At 41.2% G+C, this 25978-nt stretch overlaps 1 protein-coding gene across 29 annotated transcripts in view; it reads left to right on the top strand.

Moving 5' to 3' along the window:
- Positions 1 to 25978, top strand: part of KCNMA1 (potassium calcium-activated channel subfamily M alpha 1) — a 550733-nt gene that overhangs the window by 30564 nt on the left and 494191 nt on the right. For 14 of the 29 annotated variants that reach the window (XM_056531337.1, XM_056531325.1, XM_056531335.1 and 11 more), the window contains exon 1: positions 10757 to 11840. The exons of 1 other annotated variant lie outside the window; for it this stretch is intronic. In XM_056531337.1, coding sequence (XP_056387312.1) covers positions 11547 to 11840 — 294 coding nt within the window. In that variant the 5' untranslated portion in view covers positions 10757 to 11546. Of the gene's footprint in view, positions 1 to 10755; positions 11841 to 25978 lie in introns of those variants that run through there. 14 more of the 29 variants (XM_056531315.1, XM_056531323.1, XM_056531311.1 and 11 more) reach the window with 2 other exon arrangements.

Here is a 25978-nt window from a genome sequence, read left to right as displayed (position 1 = left end):
TATATTGTACCTAAAATATACACCAGTTCATGGCACATGGACAGCCTAAGATGTGCCATATATATTAAAACATCTAGTGTAACATTACTCCAGCTTTTCATTTATGTAAATGCCAGTCTTCATAAATTTGCACTGAAGAATGCGGCGGAGAGGTCCTAGCACTATGCTGGAGTTAATGGGATGGCGCTTACATATTGCTGCGGACATTAAGGCTAGGTTCACACTTGCAAAGCTCCATACAGGAAATTACCGTCTAGAGCTTTAGAGTGTGACTAGCGCTGACTTAATCAGTCAGCATTAGGGCTGCGCAGACATTGCTGTCACCATAGACCACCTAAAGAATGGACAAGATTATTTTTTCAGTGGTGGAATTTCAGTTGCAGAACAGCCACCACTAAAATCACATAGGCCCAGATTTATCAAACTGTGTGAGAGAAAAAGTGTAGTGATTTTACCATAACAACCAATCACAGTTCTGCTTTCACTTTACCAGAGCTTGTTAGCTGAGCTGTGATTGGTTGCTGTGGGAAAATCTCTCCACTTTTTCTCTCACACAGTTTGATAAATCTGGACCTATATAGTGTGCACTGTGGAGCACAATCCTATTGTCAGCATCCCTTTGCTGCATCAGGAATTTCAAAGCGGAATTTCAAAACAGAATTCTGTAGTGTGTCCCCAGCCTAAGTGCCCATTCCGGAGGAGGATGCTGTAAGCGGAACCTATCTGGAATTTCCTTGTGGAAATAAAAGGCAGAAATCCCATCTTACAAGTTCTTGCATTTCTGCATTAGCTAGATTGGGGTTACAGCAATAACCACACTCACTATTATGATAGGAAATAAAAAATCAGTTCCCTTTCTGTAAAGCCACTGAACATTAGTGCGGATTTCCAGAGATGCTACTAAATTTGGTTGCCATAGAAACCAGTGATGTCATTGATTAGATCACGGGATTCCCTGTGGGAGTGAGGCTAGAGGGCTTGCTTAGATTACACCATATGTCTCTTCCCTGCATATTCCTGATAACAGTTACCATTATATCACTATTATTGGTAATTTGTATATGCACATATACAAATACATAGGTAATTAAACAGGGCTGGGTTTACACAGGGTTTTTGTTTTTGTTTTATTATGTTTAATTAAGTTCACATTGCTGTTGTACGTATGTATAAAGTATACATTTTAAACTCTTGGAAAGGATAAAATTGTATATGTTAAATGGATGCAAAAAATTTATGCTGCTGTATGCTACATAGCAAAATCTGTTTCCCTCTGACTTAGGGTGCCTTGATGTAAGGGTCACGGCAGGTGGTGCCGCTTATTTTGACTAGAGCCCGCCGCAAAGCTGGATAATGTTGATGCGGCAGGCGGCACCCAAGTCGCTACCCTGGCACTACTCGTCCACACAGGTTACTGGGGTGTGGCGTGGCACAAAAGGAAACTGGCAAGACGTGTTCAAGGTAGCAGTAGGTCAGGGCAGGCGGCACAGGTGCAGGGTCAGGTAACGGTACAAGGATCAGGTAAACAGATATCAGGAACACAGAAACACAGTAGCTTTCTCTAGGGCACAATGGCAACAAAGATCTGTCCGGGAACAAAGGGAGGAGCTGATACTTAAAGACAGGGTGCAGGTGTAAACACTGAATTAAATGAGTACTGGCCCTTTAAATGTAAGAGCTCCGGTGCGGATGCGCCCTAGGAGGCGGGGGCATGTGCGCTGGGGCTGTGTGAACAGGAATACAAGGAAGGTGAGTGGCTGGGATTCACATGCGGGCGCATCCCACAATGCAAATCCCAGCCCTGCAAGCAGCAGGGACATGAAAAGAGAGCACTCACGGCCAGTGTGTCTGGCTGAAGCACAGATGTTACAGTCCCCCCCCCCCTTTGGTCCCCCCTCTTCTTTGGAACGCAGAAAGTTCCCCACTACATGAGACCAGGGGGTTTCTGGAATGGGCAAAGGCTGTAAGGGACTTACTGGTTTCTGTTGTAGAGTCTTGTGTCTTCTAAGGTGACCAACTGGCAAAGAAGAATGTCCCGAATTTAAGACTTTATGTCTGAGTTTAAACAGCACAGAAGATATCACAGGAGGAACATTATGCCTTGGCGTGGAGTCCAATCCTGCGACATTGGAGGATCTGGAAAGAGCGTCGTCTCTGAACCTTTTATTAGCAGGCCTAAGAGGAGGCACAAGACAGTGATCTTGGAAATATTGTCCCCAGCATGTGATTTCACCAGATTTCCAGTCAAGTTGTGGAGAATGATGTTGAAGCCAAGGAAGACGAAAAAGAAGCTCCGAAGTACAATGTGGTAGCACATAAAACTCAATGTTTTCCTTATTTAAATCCCCTACTTGCGAGGGTTTCAGTGCGGAATTGCACCTTACAGTTTCAGATTTTGTCCATTAGCAGAAGAAATGTAGAAGGGCTTGATAAGACGCTTCACTGGAAGATAGTGTTTATGGACCTGGCAGCACCAATGAAGTTGCCAGCGGAACCGGAGTCCAAAAAAGCAGAAGCGATGAAGACATCTTTGCAGAGGAAAAAACTTGAACCGAGGTGGTCAAGCGAGGAGAGGTAATATTCACATCTAGGGAACAAATTCTACTTTGTAATGACAGTCATTTTACCCAAAAATCTAAGGTGAAACAGGAAAAAAAAAATCAATGTGCGACAAAATTGATGAAAAAACACTATTTTGTAAGTTTTGGGGGCCTCCGTTTTTACGCAGTAAATTTTTCGGCAAAAGTGACACCTTATCTTTATTCTGTAGGTCCATACGGTTAAAATGATACCCTACTTGTATAGGTTTGATTTCGTATCACTTCAGAAAAAAATCATGAAGTCATCTTCTGACCCCTATAACTTTTTTATTTTTCTGTGTTCAGGGCGCTATGAGGGCTCATTTTTTGCAACGTGATCTGAAGTTTTTTCTGATCAGACTTTTTGATCACTATTTATTCACTTTTTTGTGGTATAAAAAGTGATCAAAAATGCGCTATTTTTTTGCGCGTACGCCATTGAACGTGCGGTTTAAAAAGCGGTATATTTTTATAATTCGGACATTTCCGCAAGCGACGATACCACATATGTTTATTTTTATTTATTTATTTATGTTTATATTTTTTTTATTCTCGGAAATGCGGGGTGATTCAAACTTTTATTAGAGGAAGGGATAATTCAAAGGGTTAATGATTTTTTTTACACTTTTCTTATGCAATATTATAGCTCCTATAGGGGGGGCTATAACATTGCATATACTGATCTTTAATACTGATTGATGCATCTCCATAGGAATGGATCAATCAGTGTTTTCGGCGATTGATTGCTCAAGCCTGGATCTTAGGCTTGAAGCATTCATTCGGCGATCGAACAGCGCAGGAGAAGGTAAGAAGACCTCCTTCTGTGCTAGAGCTGTTCAGCACGCCACGATTATGCCGCAACGATACCGATCAGCTCTCTGAGCTAGCCGGGCACTTTGACTTTCGTTTCACTAAAGGGTTATTAGCGGCGGGTCCCAGCATCACTATGACGCCGGGCCCTCCGCAATATTATGCGGGGTCGCAGTGTGACCCCGCGATATATATCACAGGACCGGCACTCATATATGCATCACACGTGCCATATTTCGATGAATATTTTGTTGAGTATTTTGATGCTGCGCATTGAATTTAAATATGCAACAAAATATGGCACGTGTGACCCTACCCTCATTGTTATATTATCCAGATGGGATGTCCACTGTATGCCCACATTGTGCCAGGCTGACAGGACTGTTGATGCCTCTTTTCTTTCCTTAAATCAGTGTTTCCCAACCTGGGCCTTCGGCTGTCTGGGCATGATGAGAGTTGTAGTTTTTCCACAGCTGGAGGCACCCAGGTCTGGAAACACTGCCTTAAATTAATATGATGTCACATTTTTTTACTTTTTTATTTTACATTTTTTTAACTTTATTTATTTATTTATTTTACACTTTTTATGTCCCCATAGGGGACTATTCATAGCAATCATTTGATTGCTAATACTGTTCAGTGCTATGTATAGGACATAGCACTGATCAGTATTATCGGTCATCTTCTGCTCTGGTCTGTTCGATCTCAGACCAGAGCAGAAGACCCCGGGAGACAGCCGGAGACCGGTGAGGGGACATCCGGCTTAAAATAGCGTAGATGACATTATTTTTTTCATACTGCAGAATTATATGTACTGTAATAGAAATGATCAATTGGAGACAAAAGTGCAAAAAAATGAACATACTCTTATATTATAAAACTCTTATATTATAAAAAAAAAACACATTGCAATATATCCTTTTTTTTTTTTTTTTTTTTGCTGCAAACGATTACATAGTAAACTATGCTTCTGTATATGGCAAAATTAAGCCTAACCAATCACAGTAACCAATCACAGTTCAGCTTTCATATCTTAACAAGATATTCAATTTAATTCATATTGAAATCTGCAGCATCAAATCAACAGCTTCATAGAAACATAGAAACATAGAATGTGTCAGCAGATAAGAACCATTTGGCCCATCTAGTCTGCCCAATAATCTGAATCCTATCAATAGTCCCTGGTCCTATTATATATGAAGGATAGCCTTATGCTTATCCCATGCATGCTTAACCCCTTAAGGACCCGGGCTTTTTCCGTTTTTTCATTTTCAATTTTTCCTCCTTAACTTAAAAAAATCATAACTCTTAAAAATTTTCAGCTAAAATTCTATATGATGGCTTATTTTTTGCGACACTAATTCTACTTTGTAATGACAGTCATTTTACCCAAAAATCTAAGGTGAAACAGGAAAAAAAAAATCAATGTGCGACAAAATTGATGAAAAAACACTATTTTGTAAGTTTTGGGGGCCTCCGTTTTTACGCAGTAAATTTTTCGGCAAAAGTGACACCTTATCTTTATTCTGTAGGTCCATACGGTTAAAATGATACCCTACTTGTATAGGTTTGATTTTGTATCACTTCAGAAAAAAATCATGAAGTCATCTTCTGACCCCTATAACTTTTTTATTTTTCTGTGTTCAGGGCGCTATGAGGGCTCATTTTTTTGCAACGTGATCTGAAGTTTTTTCTGATCAGACTTTTTGATCACTATTTATTCACTTTTTTGTGGTATAAAAAGTGATCAAAAATGCGCTATTTTGGACTTTGGAATTTTTTTGCGCGTACGCCATTGAACGTGCGGTTTAAAAAGCGGTATATTTTTATAATTCGGACATTTCCGCAAGCGGCGATACCACATATGTTTATTTTTATTTATTTATTTATGTTTATATTTTTTTTATTCTCGGAAATGCGGGGTGATTCAAACTTTTATTAGAGGAAGGGATAATTCAAAGGGTTAATGATTTTTTTTACACTTTTCTTATGCAATATTATAGCTCCTATAAGGGGGGCTATAACATTGTATATACTGATCTTTAATACTGATTGATGCATCTCCATAGCAATGGATCAATCAGTGTTTTCGGCGATTGATTGCTCAAGCCTGGATCTTAGGCTTGAAGCATTCATTCGGCGATCGGACAGCGCAGGAGAAGGTAAGAAGACCTCCTTCTGTGCTAGAGCTGTTCAGCACGCCGCGATTATGCCGCAGCGATCCCGATCAGCTCTCTGAGCTAGCCGGGCACTTTGACTTTCGTTTCACTAAAGGGTTATTAGCGGCGGGTCCCAGCATCACTATGACGCCGGGCCCTCCGCAATATTATGCGGGGTCGCAGTGTGACCCCGCGATATATATCACAGGACCGGCACTCATATATGCATCACACGTGCCATATTTCGATGAATATTTTGTTGAGTATTTTGATGCTGCGCATTGAATTTAAATATGCAACAAAATATGGCACGTGTGACCCTACCCTCATTGTTATATTATCCAGATGGGATGTCCACTGTATGCCCACATTGTGCCAGGCTGACAGGACTGCTGATGCCTCTTTTCTTTCCTTAAATCAGTGTTTCCCAACCTGGGCCTTCGGCTGTCTGGGCATGATGAGAGTTGTAGTTTTACCACAGCTGGAGGCACCCAGGTCTGGAAACACTGCCTTAAATTAATATGATGTCACATTTTTTTACTTTTTTATTTTACATTTTTTTAACTTTATTTATTTATTTATTTTTTTTACACTTTTTATGTCCCCATAGGGGACTATTCATAGCAATCATTTGATTGCTAATACTGTTCAGTGCTATGTATAGGACATAGCACTGATCAGTATTATCGGTCATCTTCTGCTCTGGTCTGTTCGATCTCAGACCAGAGCAGAAGACCCCGGGAGACAGCCGGAGACCGGTGAGGGGACCTCCGGCTGCCATGCTGGATGATCGGATCCCCGCTGCAGCACTGCGGGCGATCCGATCCAATCATCCATTCAAAGTGCCGCACTGCCATAGATGCCGTGATCTGTATTGATCACGGCATCTGAGGGGTTAATGGCGGACATCCACGCGATCGCGGATGTCCTCCATTACCGGCTGGTCCCTGGCTGCTGATAGCAGCCGGGACCTGCCGCGCATGACGCGAGCACCGCTTGCGGTGCTCGCGATCATGTCAGCACATAAATGTATGTCATGGTGCGTTAAGTACCACATCACCATGATGTACATTTACGTCCATTGTTGTTAAGGGGTAAACCCTGTTAGCGGAATCACGGAGTATAGATACACCCTCAGTCCTTAAGGACTCGGGAACAGGGGGGGGCGTACCCATATGCCCTGCATCCTTAACCCCTTAAGGACCAAGGACGTACCGGTACGTCCTTGGTCCTGCTCTCCTGATATAACGCGGGGTTACACACTAACCCCGCGTCATATCACGGCGGGGCCGGCGTCATAGTGACGCCGGGACCCGCCTCTAATAGCGTGCAGCGCCGATCGCTGTCCGATCGCCGAATGATCGCTGTCCGATCGCCGAATGACTGCTCAGTGCCTGAGATCCTGGCATGAGCAGTCAAGTGGCAGAATCATCGATCACTGGTTTCCTATGAGAAACCAGTGATCAATGATGAAGATCAGTGTGTGCAGTGTTATAGGTCCCTATGGGAGCTATAACACTGCAAAAAAAAGTGGAAAAAAAAAAGTGAATAAAGATCATTTAACTCCTCCCCTATTAAAATAGTATGGTATCCCCGCGTGCGGAAATGTCCGAATTATAAAAATATATCATTAATTAAACCGCTCGGTCAATGGCGTGCGCGCAAAAAAATTCCAAAGTCCAGAGATCAATAAGTCCTATCAATGCAGAAATGGTACCGTTAAAAACTTCAGATCACGGTGCAGAAAATGAGCCCTCAAACCGCCCCATACACGGAAAAATAAAAAAGTTATAGGGGTCAGAAGATGACAATTTTAAACGTATTAATTTTCCTGCATGTAGTTATGATTTTTTCCAGAAGTCCGACAAAATCAAACCTATATAAGTAGGGTAGCATTTTAATCGTATGGACCTACAGAATAAAGATAAGGTGTCATTTTTACTGAAAAATGTACTACGTCGAAACGGAAGCCCCCAAAAGTTACAAAACGGCGTTTTTTTTTCAATTTTGTCGCACAATGATTTTTTTTTCTGTTTCACCGTAGATTTTTCGGCAAAAGGACTGACGTCATTACAAAGTAGAATTGGTGGCACAAAAAATAAGCAATCATATGGATTTTTGGTGCAAAATTGAAAGGCAAGGAGCAAAAAACGAAAATGCAAAAACGGAAAAACCCCCGGTCTTTAAGGGGTTAAGGGGTTAATATCAATATTTATGTCAATATTTATAAAAAAAAATATCAAGTTGTTATTTTTTTTATGTAAATAAACAATAAACTAAGAATTCTTGCTTGATGGGGAAAACAGCTGAATGAGTAATGAAATAAAGTCTTCGGCTGTCCGGGCATGATGAGAGTTGTAGTTTTACCACAGCTAGAGGCACACTGGTTGGGAAACACTTCCCTAAACTGATATGATGTCAATATTTATTTGAAATGTAAAACTGTTGTTATTGTTATTTTGAATTTTTACTGTAAATAAACAATAAACCAACTAGGAATTCTTACTTAGGCTAAGTTCACATTGCCGTTGTGCTCCGTCCTGTTAAAGGGCTACTCCAGTGGTAAACAATTTTTTTTGCCAGAAAGTTAAGCAGACTTGTAAATTACTTCTATTAAAAAAATCTTAATCCTTTTAGTACTTATTAACTGCTCTATGCTCCACAGGAAGCTGTACTTCTTTCTGAAGTTCTTTTCAGTCTGACCACAGTTCTCTCTGCTGACACCTCTGTCCGTATCAGGAACTGTCCAGAGAAGGAGAGGTTTGCTATGGGGATTTGCTTGTACTCTGGACAGTCCCTGATATGGACAGAGGTGTCAGCAGAGAGCACTGTGGTCAGACAGAAAATAAATTCTGAAAGAAATACAGCTCCCTGTTGAGCATACAGCAGCTGGTAAGTACTGGAAGGATTACGATTTTTAAATAGAAATAATTTACAAAGCTGTTTAACTTTCTGGCACAAGTTGATTTAAAAAAAATTGTACCCCTTTAAGGGCCCGTTTGTCTTTTTTTTTTTTTTTGTAGTTTTGCCACAGCTGGAGGCACACAGGTTGGAAAATGCTGCCCTAAATGGATATGATGTCAATACAGTGGTCCCTCAACATACGATGGTAATCCGTTCCAAACGGACCATCGTTTGTTGAAACGATGGTAAACGGCTGTCCGGGCATGCCAACGGCTGTCCGGGCATGCCAACGGCTGTCCGGGCATGCTGGGTGTTGTAGTTTTGCAACATCTGGAGGTCCCCAGGTTGTAGACCACTGTTAGAGGAAGTTGTACTCACCTGTCCCCGCCGCTCCGGACCATCACCGCTTGTCACCGCTGCCCTGGATGTCGCCTTCCATCACTGTCGCCGCGTCCCCAAGGTGTCCCCGACACTTCGGCAAGGCCTCTGCTTCCCCGGCATCCGCGCTCTCCGTCGCCGCCATCACGTCGCTACGCACACCGCTTCTATTGGATGACGGGACGGCGTGCGCAGCGACGTGGTGACGACGATGGAGAGCGCCGACGATGCAGAGGATCCCGAAGAGGACGCGCCGGAGCCCCGAGGACAGGTAAGAGACATCACCGGAGCTCACGGGGCACCGTAAATGGCAGCTGGTGGCAGCTGAAGCAGTCAGCGCTGCCGGATAGCCGTTTATGCGATGGCCCCGACATACAAAAGCATCGTATGTTGATGCTGCCTTCAACATGCGATGGCCTCTGAGAGGCCATCGCATGTTGAAAATATCGTATGTCGGGGCCATAAGTCGGGGGGTCACTGTATTTATTTGAAATGTAAAAAATATAAAGCTGTTGTTATTTTATTTTAATGTAAATAAACAATAAACCAACTAAGAATTCTTCCTTAGGCTAAGTTCACATTACAATGCTCCATCCTGTTAAAGGGGTACTCCGCTGCCCTGTGTCAGAAGCTCCGATCGCAGGGTCCGGAAGTTTATTGTTCCGAACACTGTGTGCGGGCTTCCGTGTTCAGGGCCGCCCCCCGTGAAGTCACACCCGCCCCCTTCGTGACTTGAAAAATGTAAAAATAAAAAGTAAAAAAAAGTGAAAAATCCCCTCCCCCAATAAAAATGAAAATTGTCTGTTTTTCCCATTTTCCCCCAAAAAGCGTAATTTATTTTTAAATAAACATATTTGGTATCGCCACGTCCGTAAATATCCTAACTATAAAAATATAATGATTATGATCCCATACGGTGAATGGCGTAAACGTAAAAAATTAAAAAAGTCCACAAATGCTGCTTTTTTTGTCACATTTTAATAAAAAAAATATATAAAAAATTATCTAAAAGCTTTATATATGCAAATGTGGTATCTAAAAAAAAAGTACAGATGACGGCGCAAAAAATGAGCCCTCATACCGCCCTATATACGGAAAAATGAAAAAGTTATAGGTGGTCAAAATAGGGCGATTTTAGATTACTGATTTTGTACAAAAAGTTTTAGATTTTTTTTAAGCGGTACAAAAATATAAAAGTACCTATCCACGGGTATCATTTTAATCGTATTGACCCACAGAATAAAGAACACATGTCATTTTTACCATAAAGTGTACAGTGTGAAAACAAAACCCTCCAAAATGGGCAAAATTTTGGTTTTCATTTAAATTTCCTCCCTAAAAATTTTTTTTTTTGGGTTCACCGTACATTTTATGGTAAAATGAGAGGTTTCATTACAAAGTACAATTGGTCACGCAAAAAACAAGCCCTTATATGGGTCTGTAGATGGAAATATAAAGGAGTTATGGATTTTAGAAGGCGAGGAGGAAAAAACGAAAACACAAAAATAAAATTGGCCTGGTCCTTGAGGTGAAAATGGGCTTGGTCATTAAGGGGTTAATGGCCTTTTTTTTATTATTATTATTATTATTATTATTATTATTATTTTTTATTTTTTTGTAGTTTTGCCACAGCTGGAGGCACACAGGTTGGGAAACACTGCCCTAAATTAATATCAATATTTATGAAAAATATCAAGTTGTTATTTTTTCAATGTAAATAACCTAAGAATTCTGACTTGATGGGGAAAGCAGCTGAATAAGTCTTCTTCTGTGTCCATCTGTGTCCCCCTCCTCACCTTCACTTCCTCGGGTGTCCTCCTCTCCATCTATGCCTAGCAAAGGGATGTGACAGAGGCAACAGCACTGGTGGAGGAGGAGGAGGGACACAAGTGATCAGATGGGAGGATTACAGAGCTGAACAGTCGGAGGAGAAAGAGGAAAAGGGAAGGTAGGAGGGGTGAATAGCCAGCAGGCAGCGTGTAGAGGAAAGACAGGAGGAAAGAAGGAGAACACCGCAATCTCCAGACAAGTCCAGCCGAGTGGAAGGAAGCCTTGAAGACGGCGCCGAGATCCAGAAGGATCAGAAGAGCCGAGGAATCACCTTCAATGCAGGCAATTGCTATCTGCAGGAGAGCCGAGGAGCCAGTGCCCACAGTAAGGGGGGCTGCCTTAGAATAATAATCAGGCATCAGCAATCTCCCCCTGACAGTACAGAAAGGGCTGCGAACAGGTGCTGGAGAAATGTTCTAGCTTTTTATACCACCATAGCTTCCTAAATGCAAAAACAATGAGTGTATGCCATAGATCTCCCTGGCAGCACTGCTCGGTGTTCCATTTAGATGCCATGCTGATTTTTATATAAGGAAAAACAAGAATCCCCCACATACAGTATCATCAGGGAGAAATGAAGGACTGCTGTGGTGGATCTGCCCCTGCTTCTTATTGATGGAAGGACTATGACAGCTGGGTACAAGTGGTTGGGGTAGCCTTGCTCTTGAGGACACCCCTGGTTTTGTGTAATGAGGTTTTGGAAAAGCCAGGACTGAGACAGTTCTTGTGTCATAGGACTGCCCTTATTTTATGCAGAAGAGGCAGTCAGAGAAGGCCCCATCATTTATTTGACCTGCCCCTTTCCTTTTTGCAATATGGCTAGCGCAGGAATTTGGGGGATGAGACATATGTGGCTTTCAGGGATTCCTGGGTCCTTCTGTTAGCAATGGCAAGTGGCAACAAATCCCAAAGCAACTTCAGTAGCATTGGCTTAACCATGAGTGCTATCAACAACAACAACAACCTGCACCTAGACTCCATCCATGCATCCAGAGGGGACCCTGCCCTCATTATTCCAGTCACCGTGGAGGTACCATGTGACAGTCGGGGACAGCGCATGTGGTGGGCATTCCTGGCCTCTTCAATGGTGACATTTTTTGGGGGCCTTTTCATCATTTTGGTATGGAGGACCCTTAAATATCTTTGGACAGTCTGCTGCCACTGTGGGGGCAAGAATAAGGTAATCATATTCTCCTGTGAACTTGAATGTGTCCTGGCGTGTTTGTGCGGAGGGGGTATTACGTTTTTCGGAGTGTCCTGTGTAATAACACTGCAATTGCAATTTTAATCATAGCATTTGGTGCTTATAACTTTGCTATATGTCATGGCCAATATATATGAATCAGCACTCTCCTAAAGTTGACGTCTCCTCTTCTGGAAACGATAGGTAGTCATTAAATATGGAGTTAGCTAAATGTGTATAGATGATTTTAGTGTGACAACACATTGCAGCAGGTTGCCATCACACATTCGTACGTGTCCAGATTCTTAAAGAGGAAAAATAGCTTTTATTCTAAAATTGCATAAATTGAGGACGAGAACCAGGTGCAGATTATAAAGTTTCACCACTTGAGGGTCCATTGGTGGTCTTAGTGTATGCAAAGATAAGACCTATTGATGTCTCTTTGCTGAACTTTTACAGAAAAATTTATTTTTCCTCTTTATTTTCATAAGATTTTCTTTAATTTTTACTTTTTCTTGCCCATTCCAGTCATATATATATATATATATATATATATATATATATAAATTTACATTAGTGTTTCATGCTGGCATAAAAGACTACAAAGAAACAGCTGTCTTCTGGAGGGACAGGAAGAGGTTTATTTAGTGTAATGTATATGTTTTTTCTTTAAAATGACACTAACTCTTAGACTTGTCCATCTGTCGTTAGAAAGGTTATTACGGGTTCAGTTAATAAAGCTTATTCTTATGTAAAGCTTATTTATTGTGTAATTCAAGGTTATACAATTTTCCAATAGACTTTCTGCATCCATTTATTGCAGTTTGCAAGACCTCTGCTTGCCTTCATCCAAAAGGAATCTCCATTGTTTACTTCCAGTGGATAAAAATATCGATGACACAGGTGCAGGGCCACATTTTTGTATCCGTATTATGGTCACAAGTCCCAGCCAGACTGAGGGTCTGATGACCTGAAGTGACAGCTGTCAGTTTGGGTCATCAGAAACGTGGTTGAGCCTGGACATTGCAGTCATTATACGGACTATGTTGTCAAACCGGCCTATGTAGCAGAGCTCTAAGTACCTATGTGCCCGTCACATGACCAGGAGAGATTTTTATCCCCTAAAAGTAAACAATGAAAGTCTCCATTGACTGAGTGTAAGCAGAGATCATGAAAATTTAATAAAAAAAAATCATAATAAAAGTATATGGGAAATGTTAATTTTTTTAAATTTTTTTATCATAGACTAAATGAGCAATATTAGCTAAAACCATCAGCTCCCTTACGTCCTGCATAAACTCATTCCATCAGTGATTTAAATGGTATTGTCCATGTTTATTGATTTTGACCATGAGGTTAAACAAGACTGAAAACTAAGACTGAGCGTGAATATTTTGTAAGAATTTGTGGACTTTCCACATAAATGTAGGTAATATTGCTTAGAGGGAAAAGTTTCTATTGTGTCATAATTTCGAGGTAAGAATATTATCTTACCCATTAGCCTTAGATTTTGGAAAATAGTAGATTTTATGGCCGCATTACCTAATTTTCATCTGCCAGCAGTAAATATGTAGTACTTGTATAATAATTATGCTGTGGGGCGTAAATGTTGTAACTTTAGAAGCAGTTCACACTTAATAGCTTGTTGCCCTTACCGGTATCTGGATATTATAAAGGCAGCTGGAACCCACTAATATGACAGGGGGCTGAAATGATCAGTTCTCCCTCAGGCCTTCTTTGTATGTCTTAATTTGTGGTGCTTTTTTTGACTTAACAATAACACATCTAAAATTGCACGTGGTTCTTTTTCTGAAGTTTTTTAATTCTCGTAGAGAAGCCTTTGGGAGAAACCCCAAACCTAGAGAGTGCTACATTTTGGAAATCAAACAGCCAGAAAATACCATAAAAAATATAAAAATAAATAATAGTGGATTTTTACTTTAGTTTAGTTTTATATTTCACTATAGACTTTTAGCTAACATCTGTCCTCAATGTATTTAGGCACAAAAAAGTAATAATGCTAGAAAAGGGGCACAAAAAAGTCTGAATGTTTTTGGGTTGTTGTTGCTATGGAATCTTGTAAAATACTATGGCTGTAATGACATATGCAGATTTTGGTGTATTTTTTTAGGGAGGTTTTTTGAGTCAAAAACAGTAGTGGATTCAAAGAGAAGGAAAAGTATAAATGAAAGACTGATTCAAATTTAGAAAGTGTGAAATGAACAGCCATGGCACACTATGGGCGGAATTTATTAATTCTTGACTCTAGAAAACTAGTGTAAAAAACATATGTGCAGAACTCATTTCTGTGCATTTTTTTTTTACTTTTCCAGTGGTTTGCAAAAAAATTTGCATCTTTTTACATTCAGGGATATATAGGGGAAAAAAAAAGCAGGACAAAACCGGCGCACCCTGTGCCCAAATTATCTGACAGTAATGTTGTGACAGTTGAGGGAAACAGAAAACCGCTCACCTTCAGGTGTTGCACTGCAAGCACAACACCAATAATCACCTTAGAGTGGGGCGCTTAGGTTCCAGCAGTAGCCCGTGTCTATCTGTACTCCAAGTCCTGGGACGGTTGTAACAAGTAGTAACCACCACGTGCTCCGTGTGGGAGAGAAAAAAGACACTGGATCGGCACTTGCTGTAAGGTGGATTAGTGGTAGGAAATAACCAAGGGTCGGACTCAAAATAATAAACAATAAAGGCTTTATTTGCCAATAGGGACAACACGTTTCGAGGGGACCTGTTCCCCTCTTCTTCAGGTCCGTCAGACGGAGCACGTGGGTGTTACTACCCATCTTTTTACATTGGATTTCTAGTGTCAAGCATTGATGAATTCCCCCGTATATGTTGACATAGAGTGTGTGTGCTATGTAGTTTTATGTAGCACACCATTCATAAACTTAATATTAGGGGCCACACTATAGTAATAATTTAGAATGCTGTGATGTGCTATATCAATAGTATAACACACCAAACATTTGTTTTGTTCAGTGCTTGCTACATCTGCACCTTTCTGCTCTTTTTTATCCAGTCCAGTGCTTGGCTCAAAATACTGCATGAATGAAAACATCTGTAACATTAGACTTGTGGTTAGATAAGGGCTCTTGGCCATAATGTGGATGCAGAAATGTGGCTTTATTATGCTCTTCTGAAAGTGACCTAAGGATGCATGTTGCACGGTTCCCTACATGCCATGTTATCATGCTTACACTAAAAATGTTTGATTCAGTTTGCAGATGTTGGCATATAAAAGCAATACCACCCCTAAATCATAATAGAAGTAATTATCAGTTTTCAGCATAATTTATCAAGTATTTTTCTGTTCCTATAACAGAACAAACATTTTTTAAACAGGGCTGACTTTTGTCTTAACACCAAGTCTATGATCTGTCGGCTATAATTCACCAAATGAACGATTTTTTCTGTTAGAATCAAATAGCGTAAACATGTGGTATGGCATTGTACACACAGTATTGTTACTCACATCAGTCTATATTCTCATTGTGGCTTACAATCTCATTTTTATACCTAAAGCAAACATGCTGAGGGCATTGACACATAGCAGTCAGGGAGTAGCTGTGATATGGCTATGGTGTGTCCATAGCCATGTTGGCATGTTGTTTTTAAATTGACTGTTGCAGGGGTGATCCCATCTGGGAATGAGGGCTCCCCAGACCCCTACGGCCTGCTTACAGCTGCTGGAGATGGCCAGGAACCCAAAAGCAGCCAAGGCAGCAGTTTTACTCAGTTTGCGTCAGTCCCGGAGTTATGAACACAACGTAGCTCGTAGTGCTATGCTTTTTTCTGCATCTTCAAGTAACGTCAATGGGTGTTATGGGGTGTTACGGGCATTTAGGGGAAATTTATGTCTTATCCTGTGGCTAAGCCAAAAACTCTGAATGGGAATACTGCTTTAATGAATGTCTTTATAGGTGTTGTGGTACTTTATAGATACTAGGTACTTTATAGGTTCTGTGTCCATTAACATATTGCACTATACTGTTAACATAAAAAAAATTTTTATTTCTATTTCACTCACTTTGGAGTGCTGTGTATTTCTCTAGTGTGAGATGCCTGTAGATCTCAATATCCTCCCAATGGACACCAACCTGTTGAACTTGACATTCCTCTTATTTGTAAAGAAAAAAACACAATAAACATGTTTGCATTATGTTCCATATAATGCAGAATCATTTTTTTGTATTCTTATTCTGACCCTTTTCTTTCTTAATAATCTTTAAAATAAAATTTCAAAAAATATGATGGCACTGTAATAAAACATGATTTGTGCCTAAAGGAGGAAATACTGGGTAGACTAAGACATAAAACCAAATATTCTACCTTATAATGATGCATTATGTAAGGTTAACTGTTGCTCTTTATACATAGTCATTGATGACTCCTGGTCATAAAGGGGTTAAACAAACTAGCTCTGCTACATGAGAAGCCCCTTCTGTATAGACAAGTAAACAGATGGTGTATTCAGCTCAGTACATTACAACACTGCTGTTATTGTGGTGTCACCAGGTCTTTTGTAGCTTTACAACAGTTTCCTGACGATTTGAAACTTTATTCTTAATGAGTGATAAGTATTATTGATTAGGCAAGTTTTTACAGCATTCGGTTTTTATACACTATAGTTGTATATCTAAAATGATATATTAAATATTGTCATTAAATAGGATTATTTTGCTTTATCAATGGGCTGTTTGTAGTGACATATAGTGTACGTATTCTTAGGGTAGGTTGTGTCAGCGGCAAACACATGTTTTTCTGCGGGTCTTATGTAGATGAACAGGACTTGGCAGAAACTTCACCTAGATGAACAGTCTTCTAAAACGGGTTTCACGCATGGTGTTTTTAACAAAAAAAAAAAGGCGCTATGGAGGACGTATGGTTTTTTATCGGTCAGTAGCAAAGTGTAAAATTCCATACCTACAAGGCTTTTGTTTCTTGCTTGAGAGATATTTTAGGGGTCATTGGCAGTTTTCCCCTTGTGTTTTTTCACCCAGTAGTGTTTTTTTTTTCTCCCATAGACCTCCATAAGTTTAAATAATAAGTAAAGAGAATATGTGTAAATGTGTGCATTTAAAAAATGTAAGCATTATTTAATAAAAATCGAGTGAACCCCTCGATTAAGAGATACTTATCCCTTTACTGTAGATAGTAGTAGCTAAATAGGGTGATATTTCTCCTTAAGAAGAACCCCATTATTGGTGAGTTTTTACAATAGGATGGCCCCTTTTATTTATTAATTTTTTTCTAAAAATAACCTTCAGGTCAGATGATAGGTATCTGATCATTGAAAACTAACTGCCCGAATAATTGTAGCAGCAGTCAGACTTGGCCTTACGCCTAAAGCTAGCCATACACTGTACTTGGCTATCTTTTACAGGCTCATAGAGATTCATGGAGCAACATACCTGTCCGACCAGTGGTCCAAGCAAACAAAGGGGGAGGGGGACAAAGGAACATCTCATGATCTGTGGAAGTCCCAGCAAAAAATCCTGATAAAACACTCATCACCCAACTTGTGGATACGTGATGAGCATCATTTGTGGGAAATCCCTTTTTTTTAGTAATACCATGCTGCAGGGGATTCCCTTTGATTGCATAAAAATTTCAGGTCTAGTGCTGTATATACAGTATATACACAAGTAGCTTAACAAAGGTCATCGACACTTGTTTTACATGGTGGCGTTTACTGATATTCTGCCTGTAAAAATTGTCCTCACCCTGCAGGCCTATAGTACGAGCCTTTGGGTATTAACCCCCTCGTGAATTTTTGTGCTTAAGATGGAACAGTCTGCTCCCCCTCCCATCACCGTGACTTCCCATCACATCCAATCTTCGTAGAGACAGTTGCTAGGTAGCCCTGTTGTGTCATAGCTCTGCAAGAAAAATCAACATATACGATATATGGAAGGAAAACAGCCAGGCCTGGATCCTGGAAAACACAGGATTATGTAGGATTCTGTTACTATAGAGAATAGATCCTGCATAATCTATATCAGGAATCAACTGACGTGCGTTGTAGAAGATCTGTTATAGCAAATGTTATATGTCAGACACCTCTGCATTGCTGCTGCATTTACGAACCCCCATCTGATGGCAAGTTTCCTAAACCAGAAGAGCTGCTATCTAGCATTGGAAGGCTACAGTCACACATGCAGTTTTTGTGAAGGTTTTCAATCAGTTTCTTTGCCAAAGCCGGAAATGGATTCAAAAAGAATAAGAAATATTTGAAGATTTTTTTTGCTAGAGCAGTATTGATCACTCTTTGCCAATTTACATCGTGCCTGCAAAGTGAGCAGGGCTTGTCTCAAATACATATATATAAAGCTTGTATATGGCTTTCTTGTGTTTATTTATTTATTTTATATGTTATTACATGAGTCATGTTTGTTTTTCTTTGCCCAATACCAGAAAATACTAGATTTTGTGCAACACTATAAATTTTTTCACAAAATACTGTAAACGTTGCAAATACTTTTTTATGTTAGTTTTCTGGTGTCATTGATAATTTCCCCCTTGTGAACCTTGTAGGAAAAGACCATATAAAACACCCCCCTACTGCGAAGACAATGTTCACCTTACCATAGCAATGTGAGTCAGGAACAGGGACTTGCAGCCTACAAATTGTAGGTGACTTAAAGTGGTACTCCGGAGGAAAAACATTTTTTTCAAATCAACTGGTGTCAGAAAGTTAAACAGATTTGTAAAATACTTCTATGTAAAAAATAAAATAAAAATCTTAGTCCTTACTGTACTTATCAGCTTATGTATACTACAGAGAAAGTTGTGTAGTTCTTTCCAGTCTGACCACATTGATCTCTGCTGCCACCCCTGTCCATTTTAGGAACTGTCCGAAGCAGGAGAGGTTTGCTATGGGGATTTGCTTCTGCTCTGTACAGTTCCTGACATGCTGGCAGCAGAGAGCACTGTGGTCAGACTGGGAAGAATAAGTACTGGAAGGGTTAAGATTTTTAAACTGAATTCATTTTACAAATCTGTTTAACTTTCTGGCACCAGTTGATTTGAAAACTTTTAAAGGGGTATTTTGGCCAAAGACATCCTATTTCCATTCGAAGGATCTGCCATAAGATGTCAGATCGCGAGGGGCCTACTGCTGGGACCCCCGCTATCTCCATGCAGCACCCGCATTCATGCAGATGCTGCGCAGAGATCCCGGGGGGTCACAGTGGCGGCCCCCCGTGATCAGACATATTATTCCCTATCCTTTGGATAGGAGATAAGATGTTTTTGGCCGCAATACCCCTTTAAGGCTGCTTCCTCCTCTACCAGATTATTCTTCTGCTCCGACAGCCTTCTCCATTGTCTGCAAAAGTATGGCCAGAGGCCGGTGGGATGAGGGTGCACTCCCAGAGAGAGGCACAGCAGCACAATGATAGAGCAGAGGGGAATGTATGCTGAGAAGACGGCCAGAAGTGAGCTCACAGTTTTTGAGCAGCCTCTGTTGGCTCGGAAGCTGTTTATGTGGTGAGGGTGTGATGAGGGCAGATAGAATTACCCTAGGGGCAGATGGCATCAACCCCTCGTATTCGTGACGCCACGGCGTGGTTTATCCTCTACACTACCCGAAGGTATACCGCTGGATCCTGGGCTAGGCACGGGGGCAAATAATGACTCAGGCGCAAAGTTACGCAACAACGGCAGCTTTACTGAGTCAGACAGATGTAACAGTCTATACAGCTTGGCTAGGCCCAAGGAGGTGACCAGTGACTTCAGAGACCACAGGGCTTTCTGGGACTTATAGTGTACTTAGACAATTTGATGCAGGACCACGCTGACTTGATACAGAATACTTGACTGACTTGACTGAGACTGACTATGACCGACTCCACCCTGTTTGTAGCCTACCAGGTTTTGACTTAGACCTGGGAGGTAATGAACTTGTGGACTGTGGATCCGTGACTCCGTGGTAGATGTTAGGCCTCCTCTGGACTCCAGACACACACCTAGGACTTGACCTTGCTGCACTCAGCACTAAAGAGAGCATAAGAGACTGAGGGAGCTCCACCCAGGGCTTATATGGGGAGACTCAGAAGGGGTCCCATAGGTCACCCTATAGGTCACATGGTAACTGTGTTCCTTAGTTACAATCACACGACAAGAGTACTTAAAGGTATAACACATTTTATGTACAATACACTGTATAACATAGGCACTTAAGGGAATGTACATAGGAGACAGGTGAAGGGGGCCCCAGGGGTCACAGAATGTGGTCTGCCTGACAGGGCAGCAAAGATACAGGAGTGAAACTCCTTTACTGGGCCACCACATTTACATAGTTACATGGCTCAGATTCTTCCTCTAAGCAACAGTGCAGGCAATGGTGCATTTCTGCTGCCTCCGTTAAATTGCCGCCCTATGCCGAGGCCTTGTAAATTCACCGCTCAGTGGGGGTCTAATTCTAAGCAGTGCCACCAATCAAGTGTTTGAAGAATCTGCTGTACTCATGCATGTGCAGCAGCCTCTTCCATGTTTACTGTTGTTCATTGTTGCATCATTGTAGTGGAGGTGCAGGAAACTGCAAGTAAACATTGAAGAGGCTTCAGCACCTGCCCCTTCAAGCAGCCGATTGGTGGAGGTGACATTACTGATACTAATTTCCATTGTATCATCTGTATTTTAAAATCATTCTGAAATTTTGTTTCCACTCTTGCCCATGGGACTAAAATTAAGCTAAGACTTCCTGTTCTCTAAATATTCCTAGTAGTACTTCTTTTTCTACACAAATAGGAGTACAGTGAAAGGTGAAACCAGTATATAGATAACAGTAGTATACACACAATAGCTGATGCTCACAGACCAGCCTCCCTCTCACTCTAGTATGACCTCTGCAAAGGTCAGGAGCACGCCCAGACACCTTTCTCATTCATATCAATACCCCCCAATTATAATGTAAAAAATCTGAAATAATAAAAATTACAATTAGAAAACAGAAACACATTATAAACAAATAATTATGTGTCTCTTACTAAATCAAACTAAAGTTGATGAAAACGGACAATATAAACTCTAACTAATGGTTATTGGGTAAAATTCAACAATGAGTGATTGCTGTAACTAACCAAAGACTGTCATCGTCTAGAAAGAAGTTGAATATGCTTGAATTTTTCATTTGATAGTTGGACAATAGATTTTTTTGTTCAGGACTGATCTTTAGTCTTGGAACTATCTTTTAAGTTGTCAACAGTTTGTTGTGGTGAGACCTGTCGTCTGCAGAATGACTATGTTGTTGCCCTATTACATATGCTGTGAATGTTGACATGCATTCACGTTCTTAGTATCTTTTGTTCATAATTTAGAGTTCAGAGAATATTAATTAAACTTCCTGGATGCTTTTTGTGTTGAAGCCATGGTACCCATGTGTGTTTTCTGTGTATAATGCTGAGCATCTTATATCAGTAATGTAGTTAAAGAGTAGATGAAGTCTTCGATAAAAGCTTCCACAACATGTGCTTTGTTTACATTGGAATATTGACTATGGATTAATATGTAACTTGGACACTTGACGATCGCCCATCTCTGTATGTTTTAGAATTGGGTTTATATTGGATTACAGAAAGAATATGACTAGATATTGTAGGCTACAAAACAAGAAGCCTTTCAGCATATTATGTGGTTTTTATTGTTGAATTTTCATGCATTCAGATTTTCTACAGCAGGTTTTGTTTCCCATTGAAGTCAATCTGCAGCAAAATACGCATGTGTGAATGTACTCCAAGAGAAATAAATGTGTGACTCCACCTTTCTGTGTCTATAATACAAAAGAAGACCCACAAAAATCCATAAACACATTAGTTAGACACAGAATAGATAGGCTATTTTAAATTGCATTATTGATATTGCTATTGATGTACTTAGTACTATACTTATAAATGTGACTTTCTTAGCATGCATGTGTGATTCCCCGTCCCCCTGCCACAACAAGGTGACATTATACAGGTGACTGCCCTGTCATGGGTTTAGGCCTACAAAATAAGCTGAAAATGACCTAGTTAGTTTACACCCGAGAGAGGTTGGTCTGTTTAGTGTAGGGACTCATCTGTATAAGGTCGTCATGTTGTAAAAGATGGACTCTAAAGCTAGGTTCACACTGCCGTTATGCTCCAACCCGTCTTTTCTTTGTGCCGAACGGACCCTGACACTGCTGTGTCCTGACTGGGGTCCATCAAGTGTCTGGTATTTTACAGGAGTTAAGTGGAGAAAAAAAATAGGACATGCGCCACTATGTACCCTGGGACTTCTGATTTGTGCTGGAGATGCTCCACTGCGACAGGCACGATGCTCCATATTTGGTTTACGTGTCCCTCTCTTCATGCGTACTGGTCCAGGGTTCTCGCCCTCGCCAAGCGTATCACCTCGGTGACTCTCCAGTACAGACCAGAGCCCCTCTCGCTCTCCATATTACCCGCGGGAATCCCCAAGATCACAGCGAGACTGCTCACTTTTTTACTCTTGTCGGCCCGGACTGTTATACCGAGACTGTGGAAAGCACACACTGCTCTCACTATCTCATCCTGGCTACAGGAGGTATCCAGACTGCATAGGATGGAAGAACTGATGGCAGATACCCCGGGATGGATAGCTAAGTACAAGACAATTTGGTCGCCTTGGCTGACGTTCACCTCCTCTATAGACTACGCTAGACTATATCTTGCCAATTGACGACCTATACTCCACTGGATGTTGCCTCTCTCCCTCTCATACTGAACCCACTGACTCACACCTGACTTTCCCTGCGGATGCAGAGTTATCCCTCCTCTCCCACCACTGGATATGACCCCACAGGGAGTCGGGGGGATCCTTGGATCGTACCGTTCTGTCTGGTGAGTAAGTCGATGTGTGTACCGAGTCCTGTGTTTCCTTCCCCCACCTCCTCTCTCCTCCTCCTCCTCTTTACTTCTTCCTGCCTCTAGTAATCCTGTTTATAGACATCTCCCCAGGATTACTATCACCTTAGTACGTAACATCCTGTTGAACAGACGGGGAGGACCTATCCAGGTTGCACGCACGTCTTTTATCCACTAGGGTAGACACTGTTAGGCCTCGCCCCATGGTAACCGGGACTGTTTGGCTCACGTTTTCTTGTATTGTTAAATCGAATCTGATTTATTTCCCGGCCCACCGACATCCGGTCCACACTGTTGTTCATACAATGGACTACCCTAGAGTACCCACGATTCTCTGACATGTATTTTACGGTTATTCATGTGCCTGATATGTCTATCCACTGTAATTTGACATTTATTGTATGTTACTTGTTCTGATATATAAAACTTAATAAAACTTAATATTGAAAAAAAAAAAAAAAAAAAAATAGGACTTGCATTATTTTTCCCCCCTGCTTAACTCCCTTTAGTGGAGCATGCCAGCAGTGTGAACAAGCCCTAACCTCTACATTTAGTATAGTAAGTACAGCTGTAATACAGCATAGAACAATCCATATACTCAAGGTTTGTTGCTGCATATTTAATTGGCAGTCTCTCTAAGTCTCTAAGCTATAACTTAGTGATCCTCATCTTGTGGCTCTCCAACTGTTGCAAAACTGCACCTCTCAGCATGCCCTGACAATCTGCAGCCTTCATGGCATGGTGGGAGTTGTAGTTTGCTTGCAAATCACAATTTGGAGGTCACTGTGTTTTCACCTCAGCTTTTTAAAGCAACCATACATCTAAGGTCGGGTTTACACAGCAGAATGTCTGCAGAGAAACTCTCTGTGGGGACATTCTGCAAACTGCCACTTAGAAATACCATTGAAATCAATGGGACTCTGTTGCTGCAGAATTCCTGTGCAGAATTCTTATGCAGAATTTCACACAGAAATGTTGCCGTTTGAACATAGCCAAAGGCTAAGTTCACATCACAACTGACACAGCTGGGTCTTGATGGATCCTTTTGACTTGAATGGGGTCCGTCGGGTGTCTGTTATTTTAGGGGAGTTGAGTGGAGAAAAATACCGGGCATGCACTATTTTATTTGCATCTTATTTTATCAACACTCTTTGATAATGTGAACAAAGGCCTTAGAATCTATTCACACGTCAGAATTTCCGCCAGCAGAAATCCACCTGAAATGAAAGCCCATACACTTTTATGGGTTTCCACACCCTCGTTGACACTTTCCACTAGTGAAATTTCGTCAACTGGAGTGCGGAATCCAATAGAAGTGTATTGGGCGTTCATTTTAGGCGGAATTCCAATAATCAGGCGAAATTCTGCCATGTGATTAGAACCTCAGGGTAAAATGACACAGTTTTGTGTTATTGAATTCTTTTTTACTGTAATTTTCACAGTTGTGTATAAATACCATAACATAATAGAAATGACATTTATTATCAATTTTTGGGACATTTGACAAGTTCGGGGCCTTTCTTGACTACTGTTTTTCCTATAGCAATTTGATACACTTCCTGCACAGTGTGCGCTGAATACCGAGTGCATTGTGAGAGTGGACAGTGGACATGGAGCTAAAACGAGCAGCTAATTAGAGTGATTATACCCTCCATCTGCCAGCTGTCTGCTCAGCCAATCACACGCCTGCTTACTGAAGACCATTACCTTGTCACCGGAGGTTATCCAAGTTTGCTAGTTAAACCTCCAGCACAGAATGGTTTAATCCGGCTACATACATTGCGGGAGACATCTTTTAAAAGCAGTTACATATATAGTGCAAAGTCACTCACAGTGGATTGTAGAGCCCTGATCTTAGAAAAGTACTATACATGCTATATAACAGTGTTACCCAATTAGTGTGCCTCCAGCTGGGGCAAATCTACAACTCCCTGCATGCCCGGACAGCCTTTGGCTGTCCAGGCATCCTGGGAGTTTTATTTTTGCAACAGCTGGAGACACACTGGTTGGGAAACACTGCTATGTGCAGTAGTGAAGTGATGAAGGTGCTAGTCCAGGCATAGGCAACCTTCGGCACTGCAGATGTTTTGGACTACATCTCCGATGATGCTGTTATAGCCAAAATGCTGCCAAAGCATCATGGGAGATGTAGTCCAAAACATCTGAAGGTTGCCCATGCCTGTGACCTAGTCACTAGGTTATATTCGCAGAATCTCTGTGGAAAAGAATTGGGGATATTTATCAAAACCTGTGCAGAGGAAAAGTTGACCAGTTGCCCATAGCAACCAATCAACTTCCTTCTTTCATTTTTCAGAGCCCTTTTTATAAAAAATGAAAGAAGCACGCTGATTGGTTGCTATGGACAACTGCTTCACATAGATTTTCATTGCACTTTTAATACCAAAATTTTGCAAAAAAGGTAAAGCTTGTGTCAGTCAGTGGGGTTTCTCTAAGACCATGTTCACACATAGGTAAAAAAAAATTATCCATTTTTTTTACAGAAGGTTTTTTGTTTTTTCAGCTGATTGTGTGAAAATATATATATAAAATATTTTTTCATATAGATAAAATACAGCACTTTTTCCTGACTGCTGGGACCCCCCCATGATCTCCTGCCTGATGACCAGCTCTCCTCGTGCACAGAGTGATCTCCACTCCAAGCAAGGAAATTGTCAAACCCCGCACGAAGCAGTGGTCAACTCGCCCCCTCGATGTATCTCTATGGGAGATCTGGAGATACACGAATGCTGCTGTATCTATGGCTCTCCCATAGAGATGCATCCAAGGGGCGTGTTGACCACCTCTTCGTGGGGGGGTCGACACAGCTCCGTTCATGTGGAGAGCCGGTGCAATGTGCATGGGATCTCGTGGTCGGTCCCCTGCACCACAGTAGTCCTTTAATCTTCTGTCGAATCATCAGATTAGTGTGGAGAGACACAACTGGTCTGGGTTGGACAGTGTCTGAGGCAGCTGTTTGACACCCAGTGACATCCGTGCATAGGTCTTATAAATCAAACAGGGCCTGTCCAGGAACCTCGCCTGGCATTGTACGATTGCTGTACCGCCCAGCTTGCAGTTGTGCCTCTTCATACCCAAATTAAGGATTGGGTGGGTAAGTAACATTGAATTTACACTGTATATAAGTTCTACAAGTTTCCACATGTACTTTGTGTTTCATTTCTTTACCATTTATAAGCCTCAAGTTTGCTATACATGAATGAGAACCATAGAGGAAATGTATTAATACTG

This window comes from Hyla sarda, chromosome 7 (genome assembly GCF_029499605.1).
Source record: "Hyla sarda isolate aHylSar1 chromosome 7, aHylSar1.hap1, whole genome shotgun sequence".
NCBI lineage: Eukaryota > Metazoa > Chordata > Amphibia > Anura > Hylidae > Hyla > Hyla sarda.
This window is presented reverse-complemented; position numbering and strand designations above follow the sequence as displayed.